At 38.9% G+C, this 19,256-nt stretch overlaps 1 protein-coding gene and 1 long non-coding RNA gene across 5 annotated transcripts in view; one reads left to right on the top strand and one right to left on the bottom strand.

Moving 5' to 3' along the window:
• LOC140610766 (uncharacterized) overlaps positions 1-19,017 on the top strand; it is a 37,121-nt gene extending 18,104 nt beyond the window's left edge. Inside the window, exons 1-3 of one of the 2 annotated variants that reach the window (XR_012012292.1) lie at positions 4,920-5,140; positions 10,834-11,086; positions 15,095-19,017. This is a non-coding gene — a long non-coding RNA (uncharacterized lncRNA). Of the gene's footprint in view, positions 1-4,919; positions 5,141-10,833; positions 11,087-15,094 lie in introns of those variants that run through there. The other variant, XR_012012291.1, reaches the window with a different exon arrangement.
• LOC140610761 (uncharacterized) overlaps positions 11,141-19,256 on the bottom strand; it is a 40,688-nt gene continuing 32,572 nt past the window's right edge. The window contains exons 2-5 of one of the 3 annotated variants that reach the window (XM_072787161.1): positions 15,650-15,774; positions 15,165-15,291; positions 14,928-14,988; positions 11,141-14,384 (exon numbers count right to left, since the gene is read on the bottom strand). In XM_072787161.1, the coding sequence (XP_072643262.1) occupies positions 12,737-14,384; positions 14,928-14,988; positions 15,165-15,291; positions 15,650-15,652 (1,839 nt within the window). In that variant the 5' untranslated portion in view covers positions 15,653-15,774 and the 3' untranslated portion in view covers positions 11,141-12,736. The remainder of the gene's footprint in view (positions 14,385-14,927; positions 14,989-15,164; positions 15,292-15,649; positions 15,775-19,256) is intronic. The other 2 variants (XM_072787162.1, XM_072787163.1) reach the window with 2 other exon arrangements.

Here is a 19,256-nt window from a genome sequence, read left to right as displayed (position 1 = left end):
AAAAATAAAAAGAAAAAAGAAAAACTAAGGAAAATTGGACATTATTAATACTTATCAGTACTGGTCCTTCAGTGTGACACATTTCCCCTCCTAATGTAAGATGGACACAGGTAGACAACTTCAAAAAACTTCTCTAAGTCTAAAATCATTAGAAAAATAAATAAGTAAATGAAATCATTAGAAAATAGCAAGTTTTATGAAAATTATGACAGGCATAAACCAAACACACCATTTGTGTATGGATAGGTTTGACGAACCTAGTAAAAGAAAAATACTTTTATTTTGGTTCCTAAAACACAATGTAGATACATATTGTATACAGAAGACAAGTCTATAATGAGAAGTTAGTAAGGCAAAAAATAAGGGAACACACAAATTGTACCAGGAAAATATTTTTAAAAGAGAACAGAAATAGTGTTTCTGTTAGAAGACAAAGTAGAAGTGAAGCCTAAAGTACTTTAATGTAATAACAATGGACACTGTTTTTTAGAATAAATTTTTTTCTTTTTTCTACTTTAATTTTTGGAGGACACTTTTTGATGCTAAAATCCACAATTCACAATGAAGATATAACACTTCTGAATTGGCTATATCTCATGAATATATGGAAGACAACACCCTAATAATAAAGAATACACGTTTTTCTTAAGTCACATGACATTCACAAAAATCCTATATTAAAAGATAATATTTCCATAATACAAAAATATTAATAAAATATTCCCAGATGACATTGCAAAGTAAAACATTTTAAAAGTAGAAATAGAAAAAAATGGGATGCCTGGGTGGCTCAGTAGTTGAGACTTTGGCTCAGGGTGTGATCCAGAGTTCTGGGATCGAGTCCCACATTGGGGGAAGCCGGCTTCTCCCTCTGCCTGTGTCTCTGCCTCTCTCTGTTGTGTCTCTCTCATGAATAAACAAATAATATCTTAAAAAGACAAAAACAAGAGGTCTTTTCTGCCTGGAAATGTACAAAACTTCCATTAAACCACCTTGGGTACAAGCGGAAGTATACACTGAAATAACAATCTAACTCAGGCCTCCCAAGGAGAGTAGAGATATGGGTTAAAAGGGAGAGGATGCTAAGATGCCCCTAATTACATCTATTCTTAACCATATATTTTGGACCTGAGAGGCCCACTTTTGGAGGGTAGTCTGGCAGTTTCCTGTCTTACCATATGATGTAGCAGCTGTGCCTCTAGGTATTTACCCAAATGAGTTGAAAACTTATGTTCACCCAAAAATGTGCATGCACACATATGTATAGAAGCAATTGGAAGGCCCCTCGAGAGGTGAATGGATAAACTGTGGGTCATTCCAGATAATGGAATATTATTCAGTGATGAAATGAGCTATCAAGGAAAGACATGGGGAGAACATTAAATACACATTAAGTGAAAAAAAAAGGCATTCAAATTGGCAAAGAAGTAGTCAAACTCTCCCTCTTCGCAGATGACCTGATACTGTACATAGAAAACGCAAAAGGGTCCGCCCCAAGATTGCTAGAACTCATACAGCAATTCAGCAATGTGGCAGGATACAAAATCAATGCCCAGAAATCAATAGCATTTCTATACACATGAGACTGAAGAAAGAGAAATTAAGGAGTCAATCCCATTTACAATTGCACCCAAAAGCATAAGATACCTAGGAATAAACCTAACCAAAGAGGTAAAGGATCTATACCCTAAAAACTACAGAACACTTATGAAAGAAATTGAGGAAGACACAAAGAGATGGAAAAACATTCCATGTTCATGGGTTGGAAGAATTAATATTGTGAAAATGTCAATGTTACCCAGGGCAATTTACACATTTAATGCAATCCCTATCAAAATACCATGGACTTTCTTCAGAGAGTTGGAACAAATCATCTTAAGATTTGTGTGGAATCAGGAAAGATCCCGAATAGCCAGGGGAATTTTAAAAAAGAAAACCATATCTGGGGGCATCACAATGCCAGATTTCAGGTTGTACTACAAAGCTGTGGTCATCAAGATAATGTGGTACTGGCACAAACACAGACACATAGATCAATGGAACAGAATAGAGAATCCAGAAGTGGACCCTCAACTTTATGGTCAACTAATAGGTGACAAAGCAGGAAAGACTATCCACTGGAAAAAAGACAGTCTCTTTAATAAATGGTGCTGGGAAAATTGGACATCCACATGCAGAAGAATGAAACTGGACCATTCTCTTACACCCTACACAAAGATAAACTCAAAATGGATGAAAGATCTAAATGTGAGACAAGATTCCATCAAAATCCTAGAGGAGTACACAGGCAACACCCTTTTTGAACTTGGCCACAGCAACTTCTTGCAAGATACATCCATGAAGGCAAGAGAAACAAAAGCAAAAATGAATTCTTGGGACTTCATCAAGAAGCTTTTGCACAGCAAAAGAAACAGTCAACAAAAGTAAAAGACAACCTACAGAATGGGAGAAGATATTTGCAAATGACGTTATCAGATAAAGGGCTAGTATCCAAGATCTATAAAGAACTTATTAAACTCAACAGCAAAGAAACAAACAATCTAATCATAAAATGGGCAAAAGACATGAACAGAAATTTCACAGAGGAAGACATAGACATGGCCAAGAAGCACATGAGAAAATGCTCTGCATCACTTGCCATCAGGGAAATACAAATCCAAACCACAATGAGATACCACCTCACACCAGTGAGAATGGGGAAAATTAACAAGGCAGGAAACAACAAATGTTGGAGAGGATGCGGAGAAAAGGGAACCCTCTTGCACTGTTGGTGGGAATGTGAACTGGTGCAGCCACTCTGGAAAACTGTGTGGAGGTTCCTCAAAGAGTTAAAAATAGATCTGTCCTACGACCCAGCAATTGCACTGCTGGGGATTTACCCCAAAGATACAGATGCAGTGAAACGCCGGGACACCTGCACCCCGATGTTTATAGCAGCAATGTCCACAATAGCCAAACTGTGGAAGGAGCCGCGGTGTCCATCGAAAGATGAATGGATAAAGAAGATGTGGTCTATTAATAGACCTATCCATTTTTAATAAATCCAATTTTAATAAATTAAAATTAATTTTAATAAATTAAAATTAAAGTTCTTCCTAAGCACTATTACGTCATCCCACATATTTGATAAGATAGATTTGTTTTCCATTAGCTGAAATACTTTTTTAAAGTTTACTTATTTTTCTAGTAATCTCTACACCCAACATGGAGTAGAACTCATGACCCCATGATCAAGAGTCGCATATTCTTCTGAGCCAGCCATGTGCCCCAGTTGAAATATTTTAAAATTTATCTCAAGACTCCTTTGATGCATGTTATTTAGAAGCATGTGGCTCAGTATTCCATATTTGGTGTTTTTCCAGCTACCATTCTGCTACTGATTTCTAGTTTAAATCCATTGTGGTCTGAGAGCATACTTGTAGAGTTTCTAGAAAGGCTTTACTTCTTTACAGGTGTGTTTTATTATTTTATTTAAGATGTTATTCATTTATTCATGAGACAGAGAGAGAGAGAGAGAGGCAGAGACACAGGTGGAGGGAGAAGCAGGCTCCATGCAGGGAGCCTGACGTGGGACTCGATCCCAAGTCCCCAGGATCACGCCCTGGGCAGAAGGTGGTGCTAGACCGCTGAGCCACCCGGGCTGCCCACAGGTTGTTTTAAGGCCTAGAATATAGTCTATCTGTTCCACGTTATCTTGAGATGAATGTCTATCCTGTTGTTGGATGAAGACATCTATAAATATATAGGACCTGTTGATTGATGGTACTGCTCCCTTCAACAATACCTTTACCAATTTTCTACCTGCTGGGTCTGTCAATTACTGATAAAGAGACACTGAAGTCTTCAATTAAAATTGTGGATTTGTCTATTTTGCAGTTCTGTACATTTTGCATCAGTTATTTTGACACTCTGTTGTTTGGCACATATATATTAAGGTTTAGTATGTTTTCATGGAGAATTGGCACATTTACTATGTAATGCTCCTCTTTCTCCCAAATAATCTTCCTTGTTCTGAAGTTGGCTTTGTGTGAAACTAATAGTTATTTAAAATTCCTAGCTCGGGATCCCTGGGTGGCGCAGCGGTTTAGCGCCTGCCTTTGGCCCAGGGCGCGATCCTGGAGACCCAGGATCGAATCCCATGTCGGGCTCCCGGTGCATGGAGCCTGCTTCTCCCTCTGCCTGTGTCTCTGCCTCTCTCTCTCTCTGTGACTATCATAAGTTAAAAAAAAAAAAAAAAAAAAAAAATTCCTAGCTCAGTCCTTCAAAGTCTCCCCTGTACCTGAGTCTTCTTTTGATGATTGCTTCATCTCTTCAGAATGTGTTTTCTCTTCCCTTTCAGTATGCCTTCCAATTTTTGGTTGAAAGCCAGACATGTGTATCGGTTAGGATTTGAAGAAATTAGGATTTGAAGAAAATAGGCCTTTAATGGGAGGTTTTGTATGTTCTTGAATAGGAGTCTAATGTTTGGGACACCTGGGTGACTCAGTTGGTTAAGCATCTGTTTGGGCTCAGGTCATGATCCCAGTGTCCTGGGATTGAGCCCCACATTGGGCTCCCTCCTCAGTGGGGAGTCCGCTTCCCTCATGCCCCGCTCTTGTGCTCTTGCTCTCCCTCTGTCCCTCTCGATAGATAGATAGATAGTCAGTCTTTTTTAAAAAGAGTTTAATGTTTGTTGTAGCTGTAGGTATCAAGGGCTTCAGTATCCTCCAGCATCCTTGTATTTTTCTCCCCAGTGTGTTTGGGTATCCCAGCAACTCAATCTTAGGTAGAGTCTGTGTTGTGCAGCTGTTTTAATTCAGTTCTTACACTGGGGCTCTGCTGGTATGATGGGTAGATTTTTGAGAGGGAATATGTTCTATTCATTATGATTAAACCTGTGATGTTCTGATGACATAGAATCCCTGGACTATGAAAACCAGAAAAGGTTCTTGGCCTTTATTCCTCCCCTTTTATCAAAGAGGAAAGGTGAAGAGGCTGGAGTTATGCAATTGCTCTTTCCCCACTCAGATAAAGCTTTGGCAATTTAATTTTCTTTGAAGGATGTCCTAAGTTATGGAGAACAGAATGCACTGTATATGTATCAAAACATTTCCTCCTGTTTTCTGCATGAAGCATGAGGCAATTTTTTCTAAACTTCACGGTGAGTACCTGGTTTGGCTCCTGCAGGAAGGATTCATGAATTGCGGGAAGCACCCCAAGATTGGGTTCCCCAAACCATTTAATTCTCAAGGTAGACTATACCTAAGCAACTTACCTCTTACAGTCTATGTTCTTACAGGTTACTGGCTCAAGTGGCTTCTGCTCCCGGTTTATTACTCAGAGGCACTTTAGGAAAGTAGGGCAAGTACAAGTGGGTTCAAGTGGCTGGATCAAAGGGGGAGAAAGCAGGTAGAGCCTTTAATGTGTCAAGGAGTTGAGGCTGTGTTTTTTTTTTAAAGTTTAAACCCACCTACCATAGGCACAAAGAAAAGGGTCATACGTGAACCCTCTTAGTTCTGTTGTTCATTGTGGGCCAGGCAGGTTGAGTGGGTATCTAAAGCTAGTAGTCAAACATCAAAAAAGGAGTGTCTTTATTAAAGTTCACTGCTTGATGATTGCTGACTGAATTATGCCACATTGTATTTACATAAATTGAAATATGAATTTTAAAGATTTTGTTTGAGAAGAGAGTGCATAAGCAGGGGGAGGGACACAGAAAGAAGCAGACTCCCCACTGAGTAGGGAGCCTGATGGGGGGCTCAATTCCAGGACCATGGGATCATGACCTGAGCCAAAGGTAGGTGCTTAACTGACTGAGCCATCCAGACAACCTGAATATGAATTTTAAAAGCCACGTGAAAAGCACAAGCAACATGTTATGTTATAGTAAAGATGAGGAAAATTTGAAAACTCACCAGAAACTAGTCATCTCAAGGTTTTGGGAGGGATCCAGGAATATCATCATGTCAATAGACTTTCAGAGACCTGTTCAATCATTTTAAATGTTACTGGTTCTTTTTATCTGTTGTCTCATTTGTTGAGTAATTGATGACACTTTGCCAGTGTTGTCTACATGCAGCAAGCAACCCCTTTAAGGGAATAGAACTCTTCCTGCCTAGCCAATAAATAGTCCAAAGCCAAGTAGTCAGCCGCTACCATAGTTGCCAGTTTTCGTCTGTGGAAAGCAACTAAAACATTAGCTGTCTGCTGCATGTGCTGAGTGTTTTGGACGTTTTCTGATTTGGATCAATGATGCGAATTTGAATGACTTCATATGTGCCTCCAACAGTGCCTGTGACTCCCAGGACAATGAGTATATGAGTGCAGTTGGTAGGGAAATATCCCTTTTGTGTTGAGATGGCCCTAAGGTTGTTTTGAAAGAGGGAGACTAAAATGAAATGTTGACATGCAACTGCTGGGTCATAGGATAGCTCTATTTTTAACTTCTTGAGGAACCTCCACATTGTTTTCTAGAGTAGCTACACCAGCTTGCATTCCCAACAGTGTAAGAGGGTATCTAATGAAGGAAGGAAAGGAAGGAAGAAAGAAATTTGACAACACAGGGTACAGAGTACAAGTGATGTTAAGAGGAAGGTCCAGAGGTGGGAGCATTGGCTGTTGGGCACTATTACAATAAAAAAGGTCTGTGAAAATGACCATTTTGAAATATCAGGTATAGAAAGGCCTCTTCTCAAAACATGTCTGCAAACATGATAAGAACAAAGTAATGGGTCTGAGGGTTGAGTCTAATGCCTCGAACAACAGGAAGACCTATTTGGAAGATAGCAAGGTTTGTCTAAGTAAGCCATTCTGGCTTCTATGAAGGCTTGGCTTATGAAGCAAGCTCCAATGAATGCCTTTTTCAGGAACCCAGTGTGCATTTATATTTTTTTGAGAAATGAATTGATCACATCAATGTCTAGAATGTCTTAGTCCTTGCATTTTGGTTTCTTCAGTGGCATGTTTGATAGGGTGAGTCATGTCCCTACTAATATGACATGGTCTGATCATATCAAGTAGCCCAGCATAGGGGATAAGGGGCTCTATAAAGTCTATTTTCCATCAGCTAAAACCCCCTTCTTGGCCTGGGAATTCTGTCCATTGTTTATATTCCCAGTGCTGTCTGTGATTTTTCACAACAGGTGCATTGGTCAGTCACTACGTTTGCCATGTCGGGGGAAGTCCTTTCCATTCTGGCTAGAGCTTTAGAGTAGAGGTCCCTCCATGGTTTTTTATTTCATGGGCACACAGGGCCAAGGTTTATAGTATGTCTGAGATGTAGGAGTCTCAGAAATTTGAGTTAACTTATCGCCCTGAGTATTGAAATAAGCCTCTGGAGTTTGAAGTTTAATATGTACAGTTAGGAGGGACCTTGATTTGTATGTACATATACTTGTGATTCAAAATATTCCTAGAGTTCTTTATCCCATTGCCTGGGATTTGAGTAACTGAGCTGAGCTTGGTACAGTCTTTGATCAGGGAGGGCCTATTTGATCTGGAAACAGTATTTCTGCATTTGACTTCATCAGGTAGGGTGGTGGCACAGGGTCCATAAAGTATATGAACTCTCCTAGTCATTCATTCCCTAGGGACTCCCCAAATGGCCGAGTCTTGAAAAGGGGTGACCTCCTCCAGAATATCATTCGGAGGACAGGGTAACACACTTTGACTTGTAGGTGAGATAGGCCAGAATACCCATTTTTTTTTCTCTGTCCTGTAGGTACCAATATCTTTTCATGAGGAGGCCTCTATGGTGTGAATTTCTAAAGATGCTTTCCAGTAAGCAGCAGGCAAAGTCAGCCTGTGAGCTATAAATGGCCTCAAGATGGCAATGGAAGGATAGGATACTGAGGCTTATGAGTTAGGATGTCCTCAGACAGATGGCACTTGGAGATAACTGCAGGGTATACCCTTATGTTTCAGAACCACATTATTTCAAAGGTCTGACTGAAGAGTCTTAGATCCTGAGAGCCCTCCCACTCAATTTACTCTAGGTGCAGATGGGATTGTAAGAAAAGGCCTGAGTCCTCCTTCATCTGTCCTTTAGTTCTTCCTAAGTAATATCCCAGTGTGGTGGAAAGAAGAGTTGCACACATGACAGGGTTCAGCAAAATTTAATACTCTCCCAGCATAAAGCATGTTTATTGCTTTCTATTAATCATTTTGAGTATGTACACACATACTATATAAAGCATAGTTGTGAATTTTCAAAAAATTTGTAAAAGTGAAATTTTTTTGCAGTGATCTTCTGAGTTTAAAATTTTGACAATGCTCAGTTAAATAGGTGGCACAGGAGGATCCCTGGGTGGCTCAGCGGTTTAGCGCCTGCCTTTGGCCCAGGACGTGACCCTGGAGTTCCAGGATCGAGTCCCACGTCAGGCTCCCTGCATGGAGCCTGCTTCTCTCTCTGCCTGTGTCTCTGCTTCTCTCTTTCTCTGTGTCTCTCATGAATAAATAAATAAAAATATTTTAAAAAGATAAATAAATAGGTGGCACACATTAGGCCTCCATACCTAAGAGCTCTGTGAGTTTGGACTCTTTTTGTGCTCAAGTTTCTCTTTTGTAAGATGGAAGGAATGCCTGGTGAAGCATCCAATGAAAGAATAAGCATGAAATTACTGCCAAGGTGCTGAGAAAATGTAATTAAGTACTAAAAAATGAACAGGATTATCTTCCCTTGGCTCTTTAATAAAATGCCAAGTGGTTACTTTTATATTCTTCTGGTCCGTAATGTGCTGAAAGTGTAAGCATATAGAAATGACACCTGTGGACAGTAAGGTGGATTATGGAGCTATGGTGGATCAATGAAACAAAAAGCTTCCAATTACTCCTTACAGAAAGACATTATTTCCCACATTTTTACATAAAATTAGAATATTACTCAAAATGATACTTTGTGCCTGCAGCTTTCCTTAATTATTCCTTAGATAACTGCCTTCTAAACAGTCATAGCTATTTTTGGTGTTTCCACTGGGAAATCACAATAGACTTGTGTAATACCACTCTCTTCACAGAATAAACTTTGGGTAGGCTAGAACAGTGCAGATCATCATAACCTTTTTTCAAACTGGGAGAGACTCCAGGGTTTAATGAGGGTTTATAATATGCAGTTAGTATAGAAGCAAAATTTAACTGTAAATACAGGTAAATTGAAATGCTCTCAAATGATGTTAAACGTGAAGAAATACCACAAATATCTGTGACCCAAATCAGTGACAAGTCTCAAGTCCCAGATATCCAGGTCCAAACTCATGATCACATATTACATAGAGAAAACCACAAAAAAGATGAATACTGTTAATCACAGGGATGGAGGACTTCATTTCTACTGTCCTCTGTTTACTTTCACACCCCAAGTTGTTCCTGAAAGTGTTTAAGATCTATTGCATGGTGGAAATTCAAGTGGTCAGTAGGGACATCCTCACTCACCAAGGCTCCTATCCTCATAGATATGCACAATCCCAGCCTATTATTTCATGTCATTGCCTACTTTCCTTCAAAGCCCTTACTTCCATCTTATTATCCAACATTTTACTATTTGTTAACCATCTCTCTTGCTCACAAATCTATGAGCACCAGGAGTGCAAGAACATGTGTGTTTAATGCCCCTAAATTGAAATCCTATACGGACTTTATTTTTGCTACACTGGGTATGTTTTGAGTATTATGGTGCCTGACAAGTAAGGGATGTTCAAAAATTAGCATCAAGAATAGTCCCTGAGGGGCACTTACGTGGCACAGTTAAACATCTGCCTTCAACTTGGGGAGTCCTGGGATTGAGCCCCAAGTGGGCTTCCTGCTCAGTAGAGTAGTCTGCTTCTCCCTCTCCCTCTGCCCTTCTCCTGCTGGTGCCTGCTTGCTCTCAAAATATTAAACAAAACAAAATAGATGCCTAGGTGGCTCGGTTGGATGGGTGTTTGCCTTCTGCTCATGTCATGGGTCCTGGGATCAAACCCCACTTCTCCCTCTCCCTCGTGCTCTCTCTTCTCTCTCAAATAAGTAATCCTTTTTAAAAATAAAAAAATAATTTAAAAAAGAGTAGTCTCTGAGCAAGAAAGGCTTGATTGGAATAGTAATTCTGTTTTTCTCCTTTGCTAGATTTTGTTCTCTCAATTTACAGGCTAATGTAAATTTACCTAACTTACCTAAACTTACAGGCTCAATGACACCAAAAAGGAGGTACTAAACATAGTTTACTAGGAAGTAAGTTTACACATTTTCACTGAGATACTGAGGTAAACAGTGGCCATCAGCTTATTGTAGGAAATATACTGATGTTTAGATAAGAGTAGGAAGGGCAACAGCTGTTCTTAGGGGACTGGCACTGTCCTTGTGAAGTCTCATTTGTGCTGGAGAGAAAAATACCAAACATTTCCATCATCAAATAAAGCAATTTGGTGATCATGATGGATCAAGACAAAAATAAGGGTATTTTGTAACCACATCTCTCAAAATGGAAAAGAGTCCATTCCAAATCACAAAAATTACTAAAATTCTCCTTTTAATAATATAACTGACTGGAGCTTATGAATTAGGCTTAGCCCCACTACACTGGTAATCATTTTCTAGAAGGTAAAAACAATGGTAGAATTAAGCTCACCTCCACATGGGCACTTGACAGGATGAGCACTGGGTGTTATTCTATATGTTGACAAATTGAACACCAATAAAAAATAAATTATTAAAAAAAAAGCTCACCTCCACAAAGCATCCAACACCTCCAGAAATTTCTTGCTTTTACTGAATAGCAATCAAATCACCTAGCAAAAACCCAAGTTATGTAAGTCCTTTTAATAAATACCCTCTTACTGATAAATCCAATCATTCAGGGTTTGCATTCTTTTTTTTTTTAAGCAAGCTCCATGCCCAGCATGGAGCCCAACATGGGGTTCAAACTCACAGCCTGGAGCCAAAATTGAGAGAAAGATACTCAACCAACTAAACCACCCAGGTGCCAGTTCATATTACAATTCATCACACCACTGCTGACTGCTGGTATGAACCTAGTGGGTTTTGTCTAGCCAGATGACACTGACCAAATGAGAAGTTTCATGACAGAGATTGTACATATAAAAGAATGAAAAGTAACTCAACATGGATATGCAAGGTAATATTGACAATGTATGCTTAACTTGACAAAATTACAAAACTGATCTGAAAATTCGTAATTACAATGGGATTTAATATATACTCTTAGGAAAGGAGAAACTCTGTATATATTAGCATATAAATTGTATTAAAACAGTTAATAAAATGTTTTAAGAAATGATTACAGAGGATTTTGACAAATGCATTACTTTTAATCACATACAATCAAACATACCTGAAAACATACTGAGGAATTATGCAGAGCTGTGAGCAAAGGGAAACATTCATAATCTGCCTGATATGAGGAAGGTACCAGTTCTCATAGGGAAAGACAGGGTCAGAACAGTGGCTGCATAGCCCAGCAGAGGAACAAAGTCCAATATGGTTCTTGTGGACTGCATCATTGTAGCTAGCATAGTGGAATCAGGAATACATGGTTACTAACAGTCTTACCAGAACAAGGTGTTTACTACACAAATTAGACCTTAAATATGAATACAGTATAGAAGAGAGGGGAGTCTGAACAACCATGAAGTTCAAATTAGTTGCCTGGTAGACACATGAGGGCTTGCAGGAAAATACAAACTGTCATGGATCTTTGATGTAAACTTGTGAAGGTATGTGTGGAAACCTACACTTCTGAGAAATGGAAGTTGAGCAGTTAATTGTTCTGAGGATGCTTGTAATTGGCAGGGCAAGGGATCAGGAAAATAAGCTGCAAGCAGGTATCCTCAAAGCTCCTACGCAGCTGTCTCTCTCTGTATGGTGGCTCTGAAACCTAATTCCTCCAGTACTGCTGCCTTCCAAATCTCATGCAAGTGAGGCTTCAGGTAAATACTAACATAGAATCACAAAGGAAACAGATTCTAGAATATATTACATTACCCAAGTGACGAAACACAATTTAGGAGAGCCACCTCCAATTCTATATTTTATTATCCGATAATTGGTTTGTCTTAATGCAAAGTTAATTATTCAAATCCTAGCCAGAAGGAATGGCAAAGGGCAAAAGATGGAAATAATTGATCAGACTATACTTCATAATAAACTTTGCATATTTACAGATTTATACCATCTTTTTATTAGCAAGGAAAACAGAATAAGGCTCTTTTAAGCCAAAACAAGAATTGATTTTCTCCTAAGAAAGATGGAATATATGATGGGTAAAAGATATCCAGTAGCTGACACAGAAGGCCAGTAGGAAAATCCCAACAAATACTAAAGTGTCATTCATTGATAATTCAAATAAGACATTAAATAAAAATTAAACCTACTTGCACATTTAGAAACCACTTCAATTCACCCATGGTCAAACAAACTCCAAAATGGAAAAAGAAAAATATTAACTGATTTAAGGAGAAAACAAACATCTATTAGCCTTTAAACAGTAATAGAGTACTTACAGAATTATCTCACCTCAATGTTCATTTTTGAAAGATAAGTAGTAAAATATCCACAGTCCAAAGATCCACTTTAAGAATGAGGCACTGATAAAGACAATATATCTATAACTTTTATAATGATTCTTTCATTTACAGTTTTCTGGAGCATTATACATGAATCCATGTATCAGGCTTGCTTATATTAGATTTCTTTCCAATGGGGGTTTTTACATGTAAGGATGAAGGTCAATTGATGTTTACCCACACTGCTTACATTCAAAAGGTTTCTATTCAGTATGAGATCTTTCATGCCTTCGAAATGAATTGGGGCGACTGAAGGCTTTCCCACATTCTTTACATTTGTATGGTTTCTCTCCAGTGTGCATTCTCACATGTCCTCGAAAGGTAGTGCGATAAATGAAGGCTTTTCCACATTCCTTACATTCATAGGGTTTTTCTCCAGTGTGAGTTTTTTCATGTGTTCGAAAGGATGTGTAACAACTGAAGGCTCTACCACATTGTTTACATTCATAAGGCTTCTCTCCTGTGTGAGTTCTCTCATGTATTCGAAATGAACTGGGAAAATTGAAGGCTTTCCCGCATTCCTTACATTTATAAGGCCCATCTCCAGTGTGCATGATCATGTGTGTTCGAACACTTGACGGAGAAATAAAGGCTTTCCCACATTCTTTACATTTATAGGGCTTCTCTCCAGTGTGCTTTCTCATGTGTCCCTGAAAGGTTGTGCGATAAATGAAGGTTTTGCCACATTCCTTACATTCATAAGGTTTCTCTCCAGTGTGAGTTCTTTCATGTATTCGAAAGGAACTGGGCCAACTGAAGGTTTTACCACACTGTTTACATTCATAGGGTTTCTCTCCGGTGTGCGTCCTTTCATGTGATCGAAAGGAACTGGGACAAATGAAGGCTTTCCCACATTCCTTACATTTATAAGGTCCATCTCCAGTGTGTGTTATCATGTGTGTCCGAATGCTTGACAGAGAAATGAAGGCTTTCCCACATTCTTTACATTCGTAAGGTTTCTCTCCTGTGTGAATTCTTTCATGTATTCGCAAACCTAGAGGAGAACTGAACGTTTTCTCACATTGTTTACATTCATACTGCTTCTCTGCAGTGTGAGTCCTTTCATGTCTTCGAAAGGAACTGGGGCAACTGAGGGCTTTCCCACACTGCTTACATTCATAGGGTTTCTCTCCAGTGTGATTTCTTTCATGTATTCGTAAACCCAGTGGGGATCTGAGGGATTTACCACACTGTTGACACTGATAGGGTTTCTCTCCAGTGTGAGTCCTTTCATGTGTTCGCAATGAAGTTGAACAACTAAAAGCTTTCCCACATTCCTTACATTTATAAGGTCCATCTCCTGTGTGAGTTATCATGTGTCTTCGAAAAGTTGTGAGCCACGTGAAAGCTTTCCCACATTCCTGACATTCATAGGGTTTTTCTCCAGTGTGAGTCCTTTCGTGTCTGTGAACAGATTTGCGGTAACTGAAGGCTTTCCCACATTCCTTGCACTTATATGGCTTCTCTTCATACTCGTGATACTCATACGGCTTGTGTCCAGTGTGAGATCTGATGTGCCTATTAAGGGATGAGTGACGCACAAAGACTTTTCCACACACGCTACATTCACATGGTTTTAGTCCAGAAGGTGTTTTCTTGTTCAGATTAATACCTGGAATCTGGGTGATGGTTTCTCCACACTGACGACCTTCAGGTGGTTTTACTCCAGAAGAACTTTTCTTGTTGAGATTAAGATCTGGAATTTGGGTGATGGTGTCTCCACACTGGTGACCTTCAGGTGGTTTTACTCCAGGACTTTTCTTGTTCAGATTAAGATCTGGAGTCTGGCTGATGGTTTCTCCACTCTGATGACCCTCTTTGCTTTCACAAGGTTTTTCTACCACATTACTTCTGTAAAAAAAAACAAATATTTTATTAATTATTTCTTAGTAATTAATATTAGGATATTAGAATTATTTTATAATTTTTAGCAAAATGAAGGTTTCCTACCCTTTCTGAATCGTTTGAAAAGTTAAAATACTATATACTCCATAAAGTGGACTTGACCACAGCTATTATGTAAACGGAGATGATTAATATATGAGGTTTCTTTACGTTGTTTCCAAAATGGACACATTATGTCACATTTATTTATTTATTTATTCATGAGATTTTATTTATTTATTCATGGGGGGGGCAGAGACACGGGTAGAGGGAGAAGTAGGCTCCATGCAAGGAGCCCAACGTGGGACTCGATCCTGGGTCTTCAGGATCAGGCCCTGGGCCGAAGGCAGCACTAAACCACTGAGCCACCTGGGCTGCCCACCTTATGTCACATTTAGTAAATACTTTCAAGACCAAAAAAATGTAAGGATAAATTTGAATAATTTGGTTTTTAAAAATCTATAATATAGCAGTATCCGACATGAGCATCCTATCTATTGTGTGACTCACCTTAGTTTTCTCTCCTGGTTATTGTCCCTATCTTCAGTGTCATGGTCTTTCCATTTTTTCCCTAAAATACAGAGAAAAATAATTCCAAGTAATCAGACATCACAGAAAAATTAGTAGATTTTAGGTCTATGATGAGATTAGCTTACTAATGTACTCTTTTTCCACAGAACAAGATCAATGGGAAGAAATACTTGTACTCTAATTGCCAAAGTTAAGAACGAATGTCATCATCTTTACCTATTGAGGAAAGGTTTCTGAAGGTTTCCCGCATCACATCTCTGTAGAGTTTCTTTTGTGAAGAATCCAGTAAAGCCCACTCTTCCAGGGTGAAGCTCACAGCTACATCCTCAAAGGTTACTGAGTCCTAAAACATCCCAAATATGTTTATAGTAGCATGTATGATGAGTCTGACAGCACTGGGGATCTATACTCAATTTATAGGAAGGTTATATATGATTCTGTGGTACCCACACATTTATTTTATGTCTTGGTCATGAGAAACTTACTCTGTTCATACTTCCTCATAAATTTAACAGCATCATGAACACATGCAAATTATTTATTCATCTTTATGGGATCACTTTAAACGTTACTGTTCTCTAATAACAGGGCCTAGAGCACCTTGGAAAAATGAGAGAAATGCTATACAAATGAAAAGTATTATTTTAAGCACACCAATTCCTTTTGAGAAAAATGCTCTCATCTCCTTCCTTCTTACCTACCATTTAACTCAGCACTCCATGATGTACGGGGTCAAATCTGCATGAGGTTTTAATGAATAAAACACAGTGAAGAACTGGAAGCTTTTTCTTCTAGTCCCATCACCAAACATGAGAGTCCAGGAGGCCTGTGGAAATGCAACTTGTAATAAGGATCAGCTTGCTATACCAGCCTGAAGTGCTCCAGGCCATTAGAGGTAGCCTGATGTAACTAGATAAAGGAAAATATTCTCATGAAGAAGTAGTACTTTTAACTTGTGTGATATTTATCAGTTTTTCCATTCTCTCTCTCTCTGTCCCATTTCATGGAGCGAGGAAGTTATTCAGAAGCTAGGGCTCAGACAATTTAGCATGATAGGACATGCTGCTAAAAAGGCACAATTTAAATCTCCACAAAAACTCTATACTCATGATGAGCCTCAGGGTTGCTTCTCACTTTTTAGCACACACACAGAGATGCAAAGGTGTTAGAAGAGCTTTTTGATCAAACTCTAACAGCGTACCCTGGCCATTCTAACCTTGATGAAAACATTAAGAACTGCAGGTTGTGAGGGAGTTCACTGGTATCTACAATGGTCTGATAATGAATCTGTTTGTGATTATTAAATCTGTAAAGGATTCAGCAGTGCTTTCCTCCAAATGAACATAAAATCTTCATTCTCCAATTTCAGGAGGAAGTTTCCTGACCAGCCACTCTAGAGGGAGCCCTCTCATTTTCTCTCCTTTATGAGCTCTGATGTGGTGCAGAGAAGCACAACAGCTACACCCAAATATAGGAATCCCTAAGTTGATGACACCACATACTGCCAACAGGGTATAATAGAGTTTATTTTCTAATTGAGGTCTCTAGGGAGGAAGGCAGGCCTCTCAAGCAGGCATGAAATGGCTTGAGAGAACAGGGGAAAACACGTGGACTTTTTAACTGAGGCTGTGGGTGGACTAGAGGTTCATACACAAGGACAGGAGCTTGTGTGAATGGAATCTCTTGCCACCGCCAAAGTAGTAAGCACTAGGCTTTTTTACTGCCTTGGATAGAACTGGACCACAGAAGGAGGGAGGAGGGATGAGCTTCAAAGCTATAAGCAGTTAAACATTTGAAGCAGTCACTCCCTTGCAAGGAAAAAGCAAAAAACAAAAAATAAAAAAATAAACTTAAAATGAACAACTCTTCTTAGATCCATCAGAGAACTGAGGAAAGAGGGCAAACCACGGTCTTCAAATTGGAGACAGAAAAGAAGCTAAACTGAAATATGCCCAGAATATTCTATTCTTAACAAGGCCTGTCTTCAGAAGAATCTGTTTCACTGGGGCTAAGCAAACAGAAAAAAAAACACAATATCCAAGAACTTTGGGATAATGACAATGGGAATAACTGATGGAAAAGAAAGGCAGAAAAGAACAGAAAAAGTAAGTGAAGCAATAATGACTCCATCTTCCTACCATTCAAAATAGCAAACTGCAGATCCGGGAAGCTAAAAGAACACAAAACATGAAAGAAAAAAAAAAAAAAACAACCCAAACCAAAAATGCATATTCAAGCACATCCTATTCAAGCTGGAGAAAAATCAATGACAAAGAGAATATAGCTAGAGAAGCCAAAAGGGGAAAAACAAACCTAAGTTACATGGAAACAAAGTAAGAATTAAATGGACTTCTTTCTGAAACCATTTCAGCAAGAAGAAACGAGTGAAAGTGCTGAAAGTAAAAAAAAACCACCATCCTGCAATTCTGTTAAAATTATTCTTCAAAAATGAGGGAGAAATACAGACTTTGAGACAAAAATTGAGGCATTTGACATGAGTACATCTATTGTGCAAGAAACCTGAAAAGAAATTCATCAGGAGGTAAAAAAGAAAGGTAAAGCATTAGGAAAAATTACTGTAGGTAAAATACCTTTTCTTTTACCAACAAATCTGACAAGTATCACTTTTGTATTCAGTGATAACTTTTGGATAAACGAATGACAATGTTACAAAGGACACGGAGAAGTGAGGAATACTGTGACATTAAGTAAACTCAAGAAAACAAACTCAAATAACTATAATCGATATGGTAAGAAGACCTAAAATGTTCAATTAAAGCCAAAGGCTGCAGAAAAATGGTGAAAGACACAGAAACAAGGACAACAGAGAAAGAGTAAAATGAAAGATGCTAATCAACATTATCAATAACCACCTTAAACATCAATGATCCAAACCTTAACACTGAAAGACACTATAATAGCATATTAAAAAAGAAGAAAATATAAAGACACAAACATCGAAGGATGGAGAAAGATATACCATGCCAACAATAATCAAAAGAAAGCTGGCAGAGCATATTAAGGTCGGACACAGCCTATTTCAAAGCAAGGAAATTTCAGATAAAGAAGGAATCACGTAATGATAAAGGGGTCAAATCTCCAAGAAAATATACAATTCTTTCTGTGTATGTGCATTAAATAACAAGAGTAGCAAGATATCTTAGGCAAAAACTCATAAAGTTGGATGCATCAACACCCCCATATCAGTAACATAAGAGTTCCAGCAGCCAGAAGATCAGGAAGGATACAATTACACTGAATAGCACCAATGAACAACTTTAATTGAAATCCATGGACTATGTCATTAGCAGCAAATACACATTCTTCTCCAGTTCACAGGTAACATTCACCAAGACAAACTACCTCTTGGGATATAAAACACCTTAACTTTGAAGCAACAGAAATCCTACAAAACTATGTTCTCAGAAGACAGCAGCATTAATCTGGAAATCAGTATCAGGAAAGTAGTTGGAAAATCACCAAAGACATGGAGATTAAAAACTTCTAGGGCAGCCCAGGGGGCTCACTGCCTTCGGTTTAGCACTGCCTTCAGCCCAGGGCGTGATCCTGGAGTCCCGGGATCAAGTCTCACATTGGGCTCCCTGATGGAGCTTGCTTCTTCCTCTGCCTGTCTGTCTGTCTGTTTCTCCTCTGTGTGTCTCATGAATAAATAACATTTTTTTAAGTTTTAAAAAACTTCTAAATATTGAGATCAAAATGTCTTATTATTTTGAACGATATGAAAATAGAATTTATCTAAAGTTGTCTAGTATAGCAATTGTAGGAGCCTAGAAGGAAATTTATACCACTGAATAAACAAAAGGGAAAAAAAATCTACGGTCAATAATTTAAGCAACTACCAGAGAAACTATAAAGAACAACAAATTAAACCTCAAGCAGAATGAAATATTCCTGTTCAAGATGGTGACACAGAAGCATCCTGAACTTACTTTCTCTCACAGACACGCTGAATGAACATCTACATTTGGAATAATTTCCTTGGGAAAAACCAAACCCCCCAAACTAAGCAACTCTGACACACTGGATGAATGAGGAAACAACTCACATAAAACAGGTAGGAGAGGGATCCCTGGGTGGCGCAGCGGTTTGGCGCCTGCCTTTGGCCCAGGGCGCGATCCTGGAGATCCGGGATCGAATCCCACGTCAGGCTCCCAGTGCATGGAGCCTGCTTCTCCCTCTGCCTGTGTCTCTGCCTCTCTCTCTCTCACTGTGTGCCTATCATGAATAAATAAAAAAATTAAAAAAAAAAAGAGGTAGGAGAGGCTGCGACACAATCCTGCCATAAAC

Source organism: Canis lupus, chromosome 19 (genome assembly GCF_048164855.1).
Source record: "Canis lupus baileyi chromosome 19, mCanLup2.hap1, whole genome shotgun sequence".
In the NCBI taxonomy this organism is placed as follows: Eukaryota; Metazoa; Chordata; class Mammalia; order Carnivora; family Canidae; genus Canis; species Canis lupus.
Note: the sequence above shows the minus strand (reverse complement) of the source record. Positions and strands in the feature narration are given on the sequence as shown.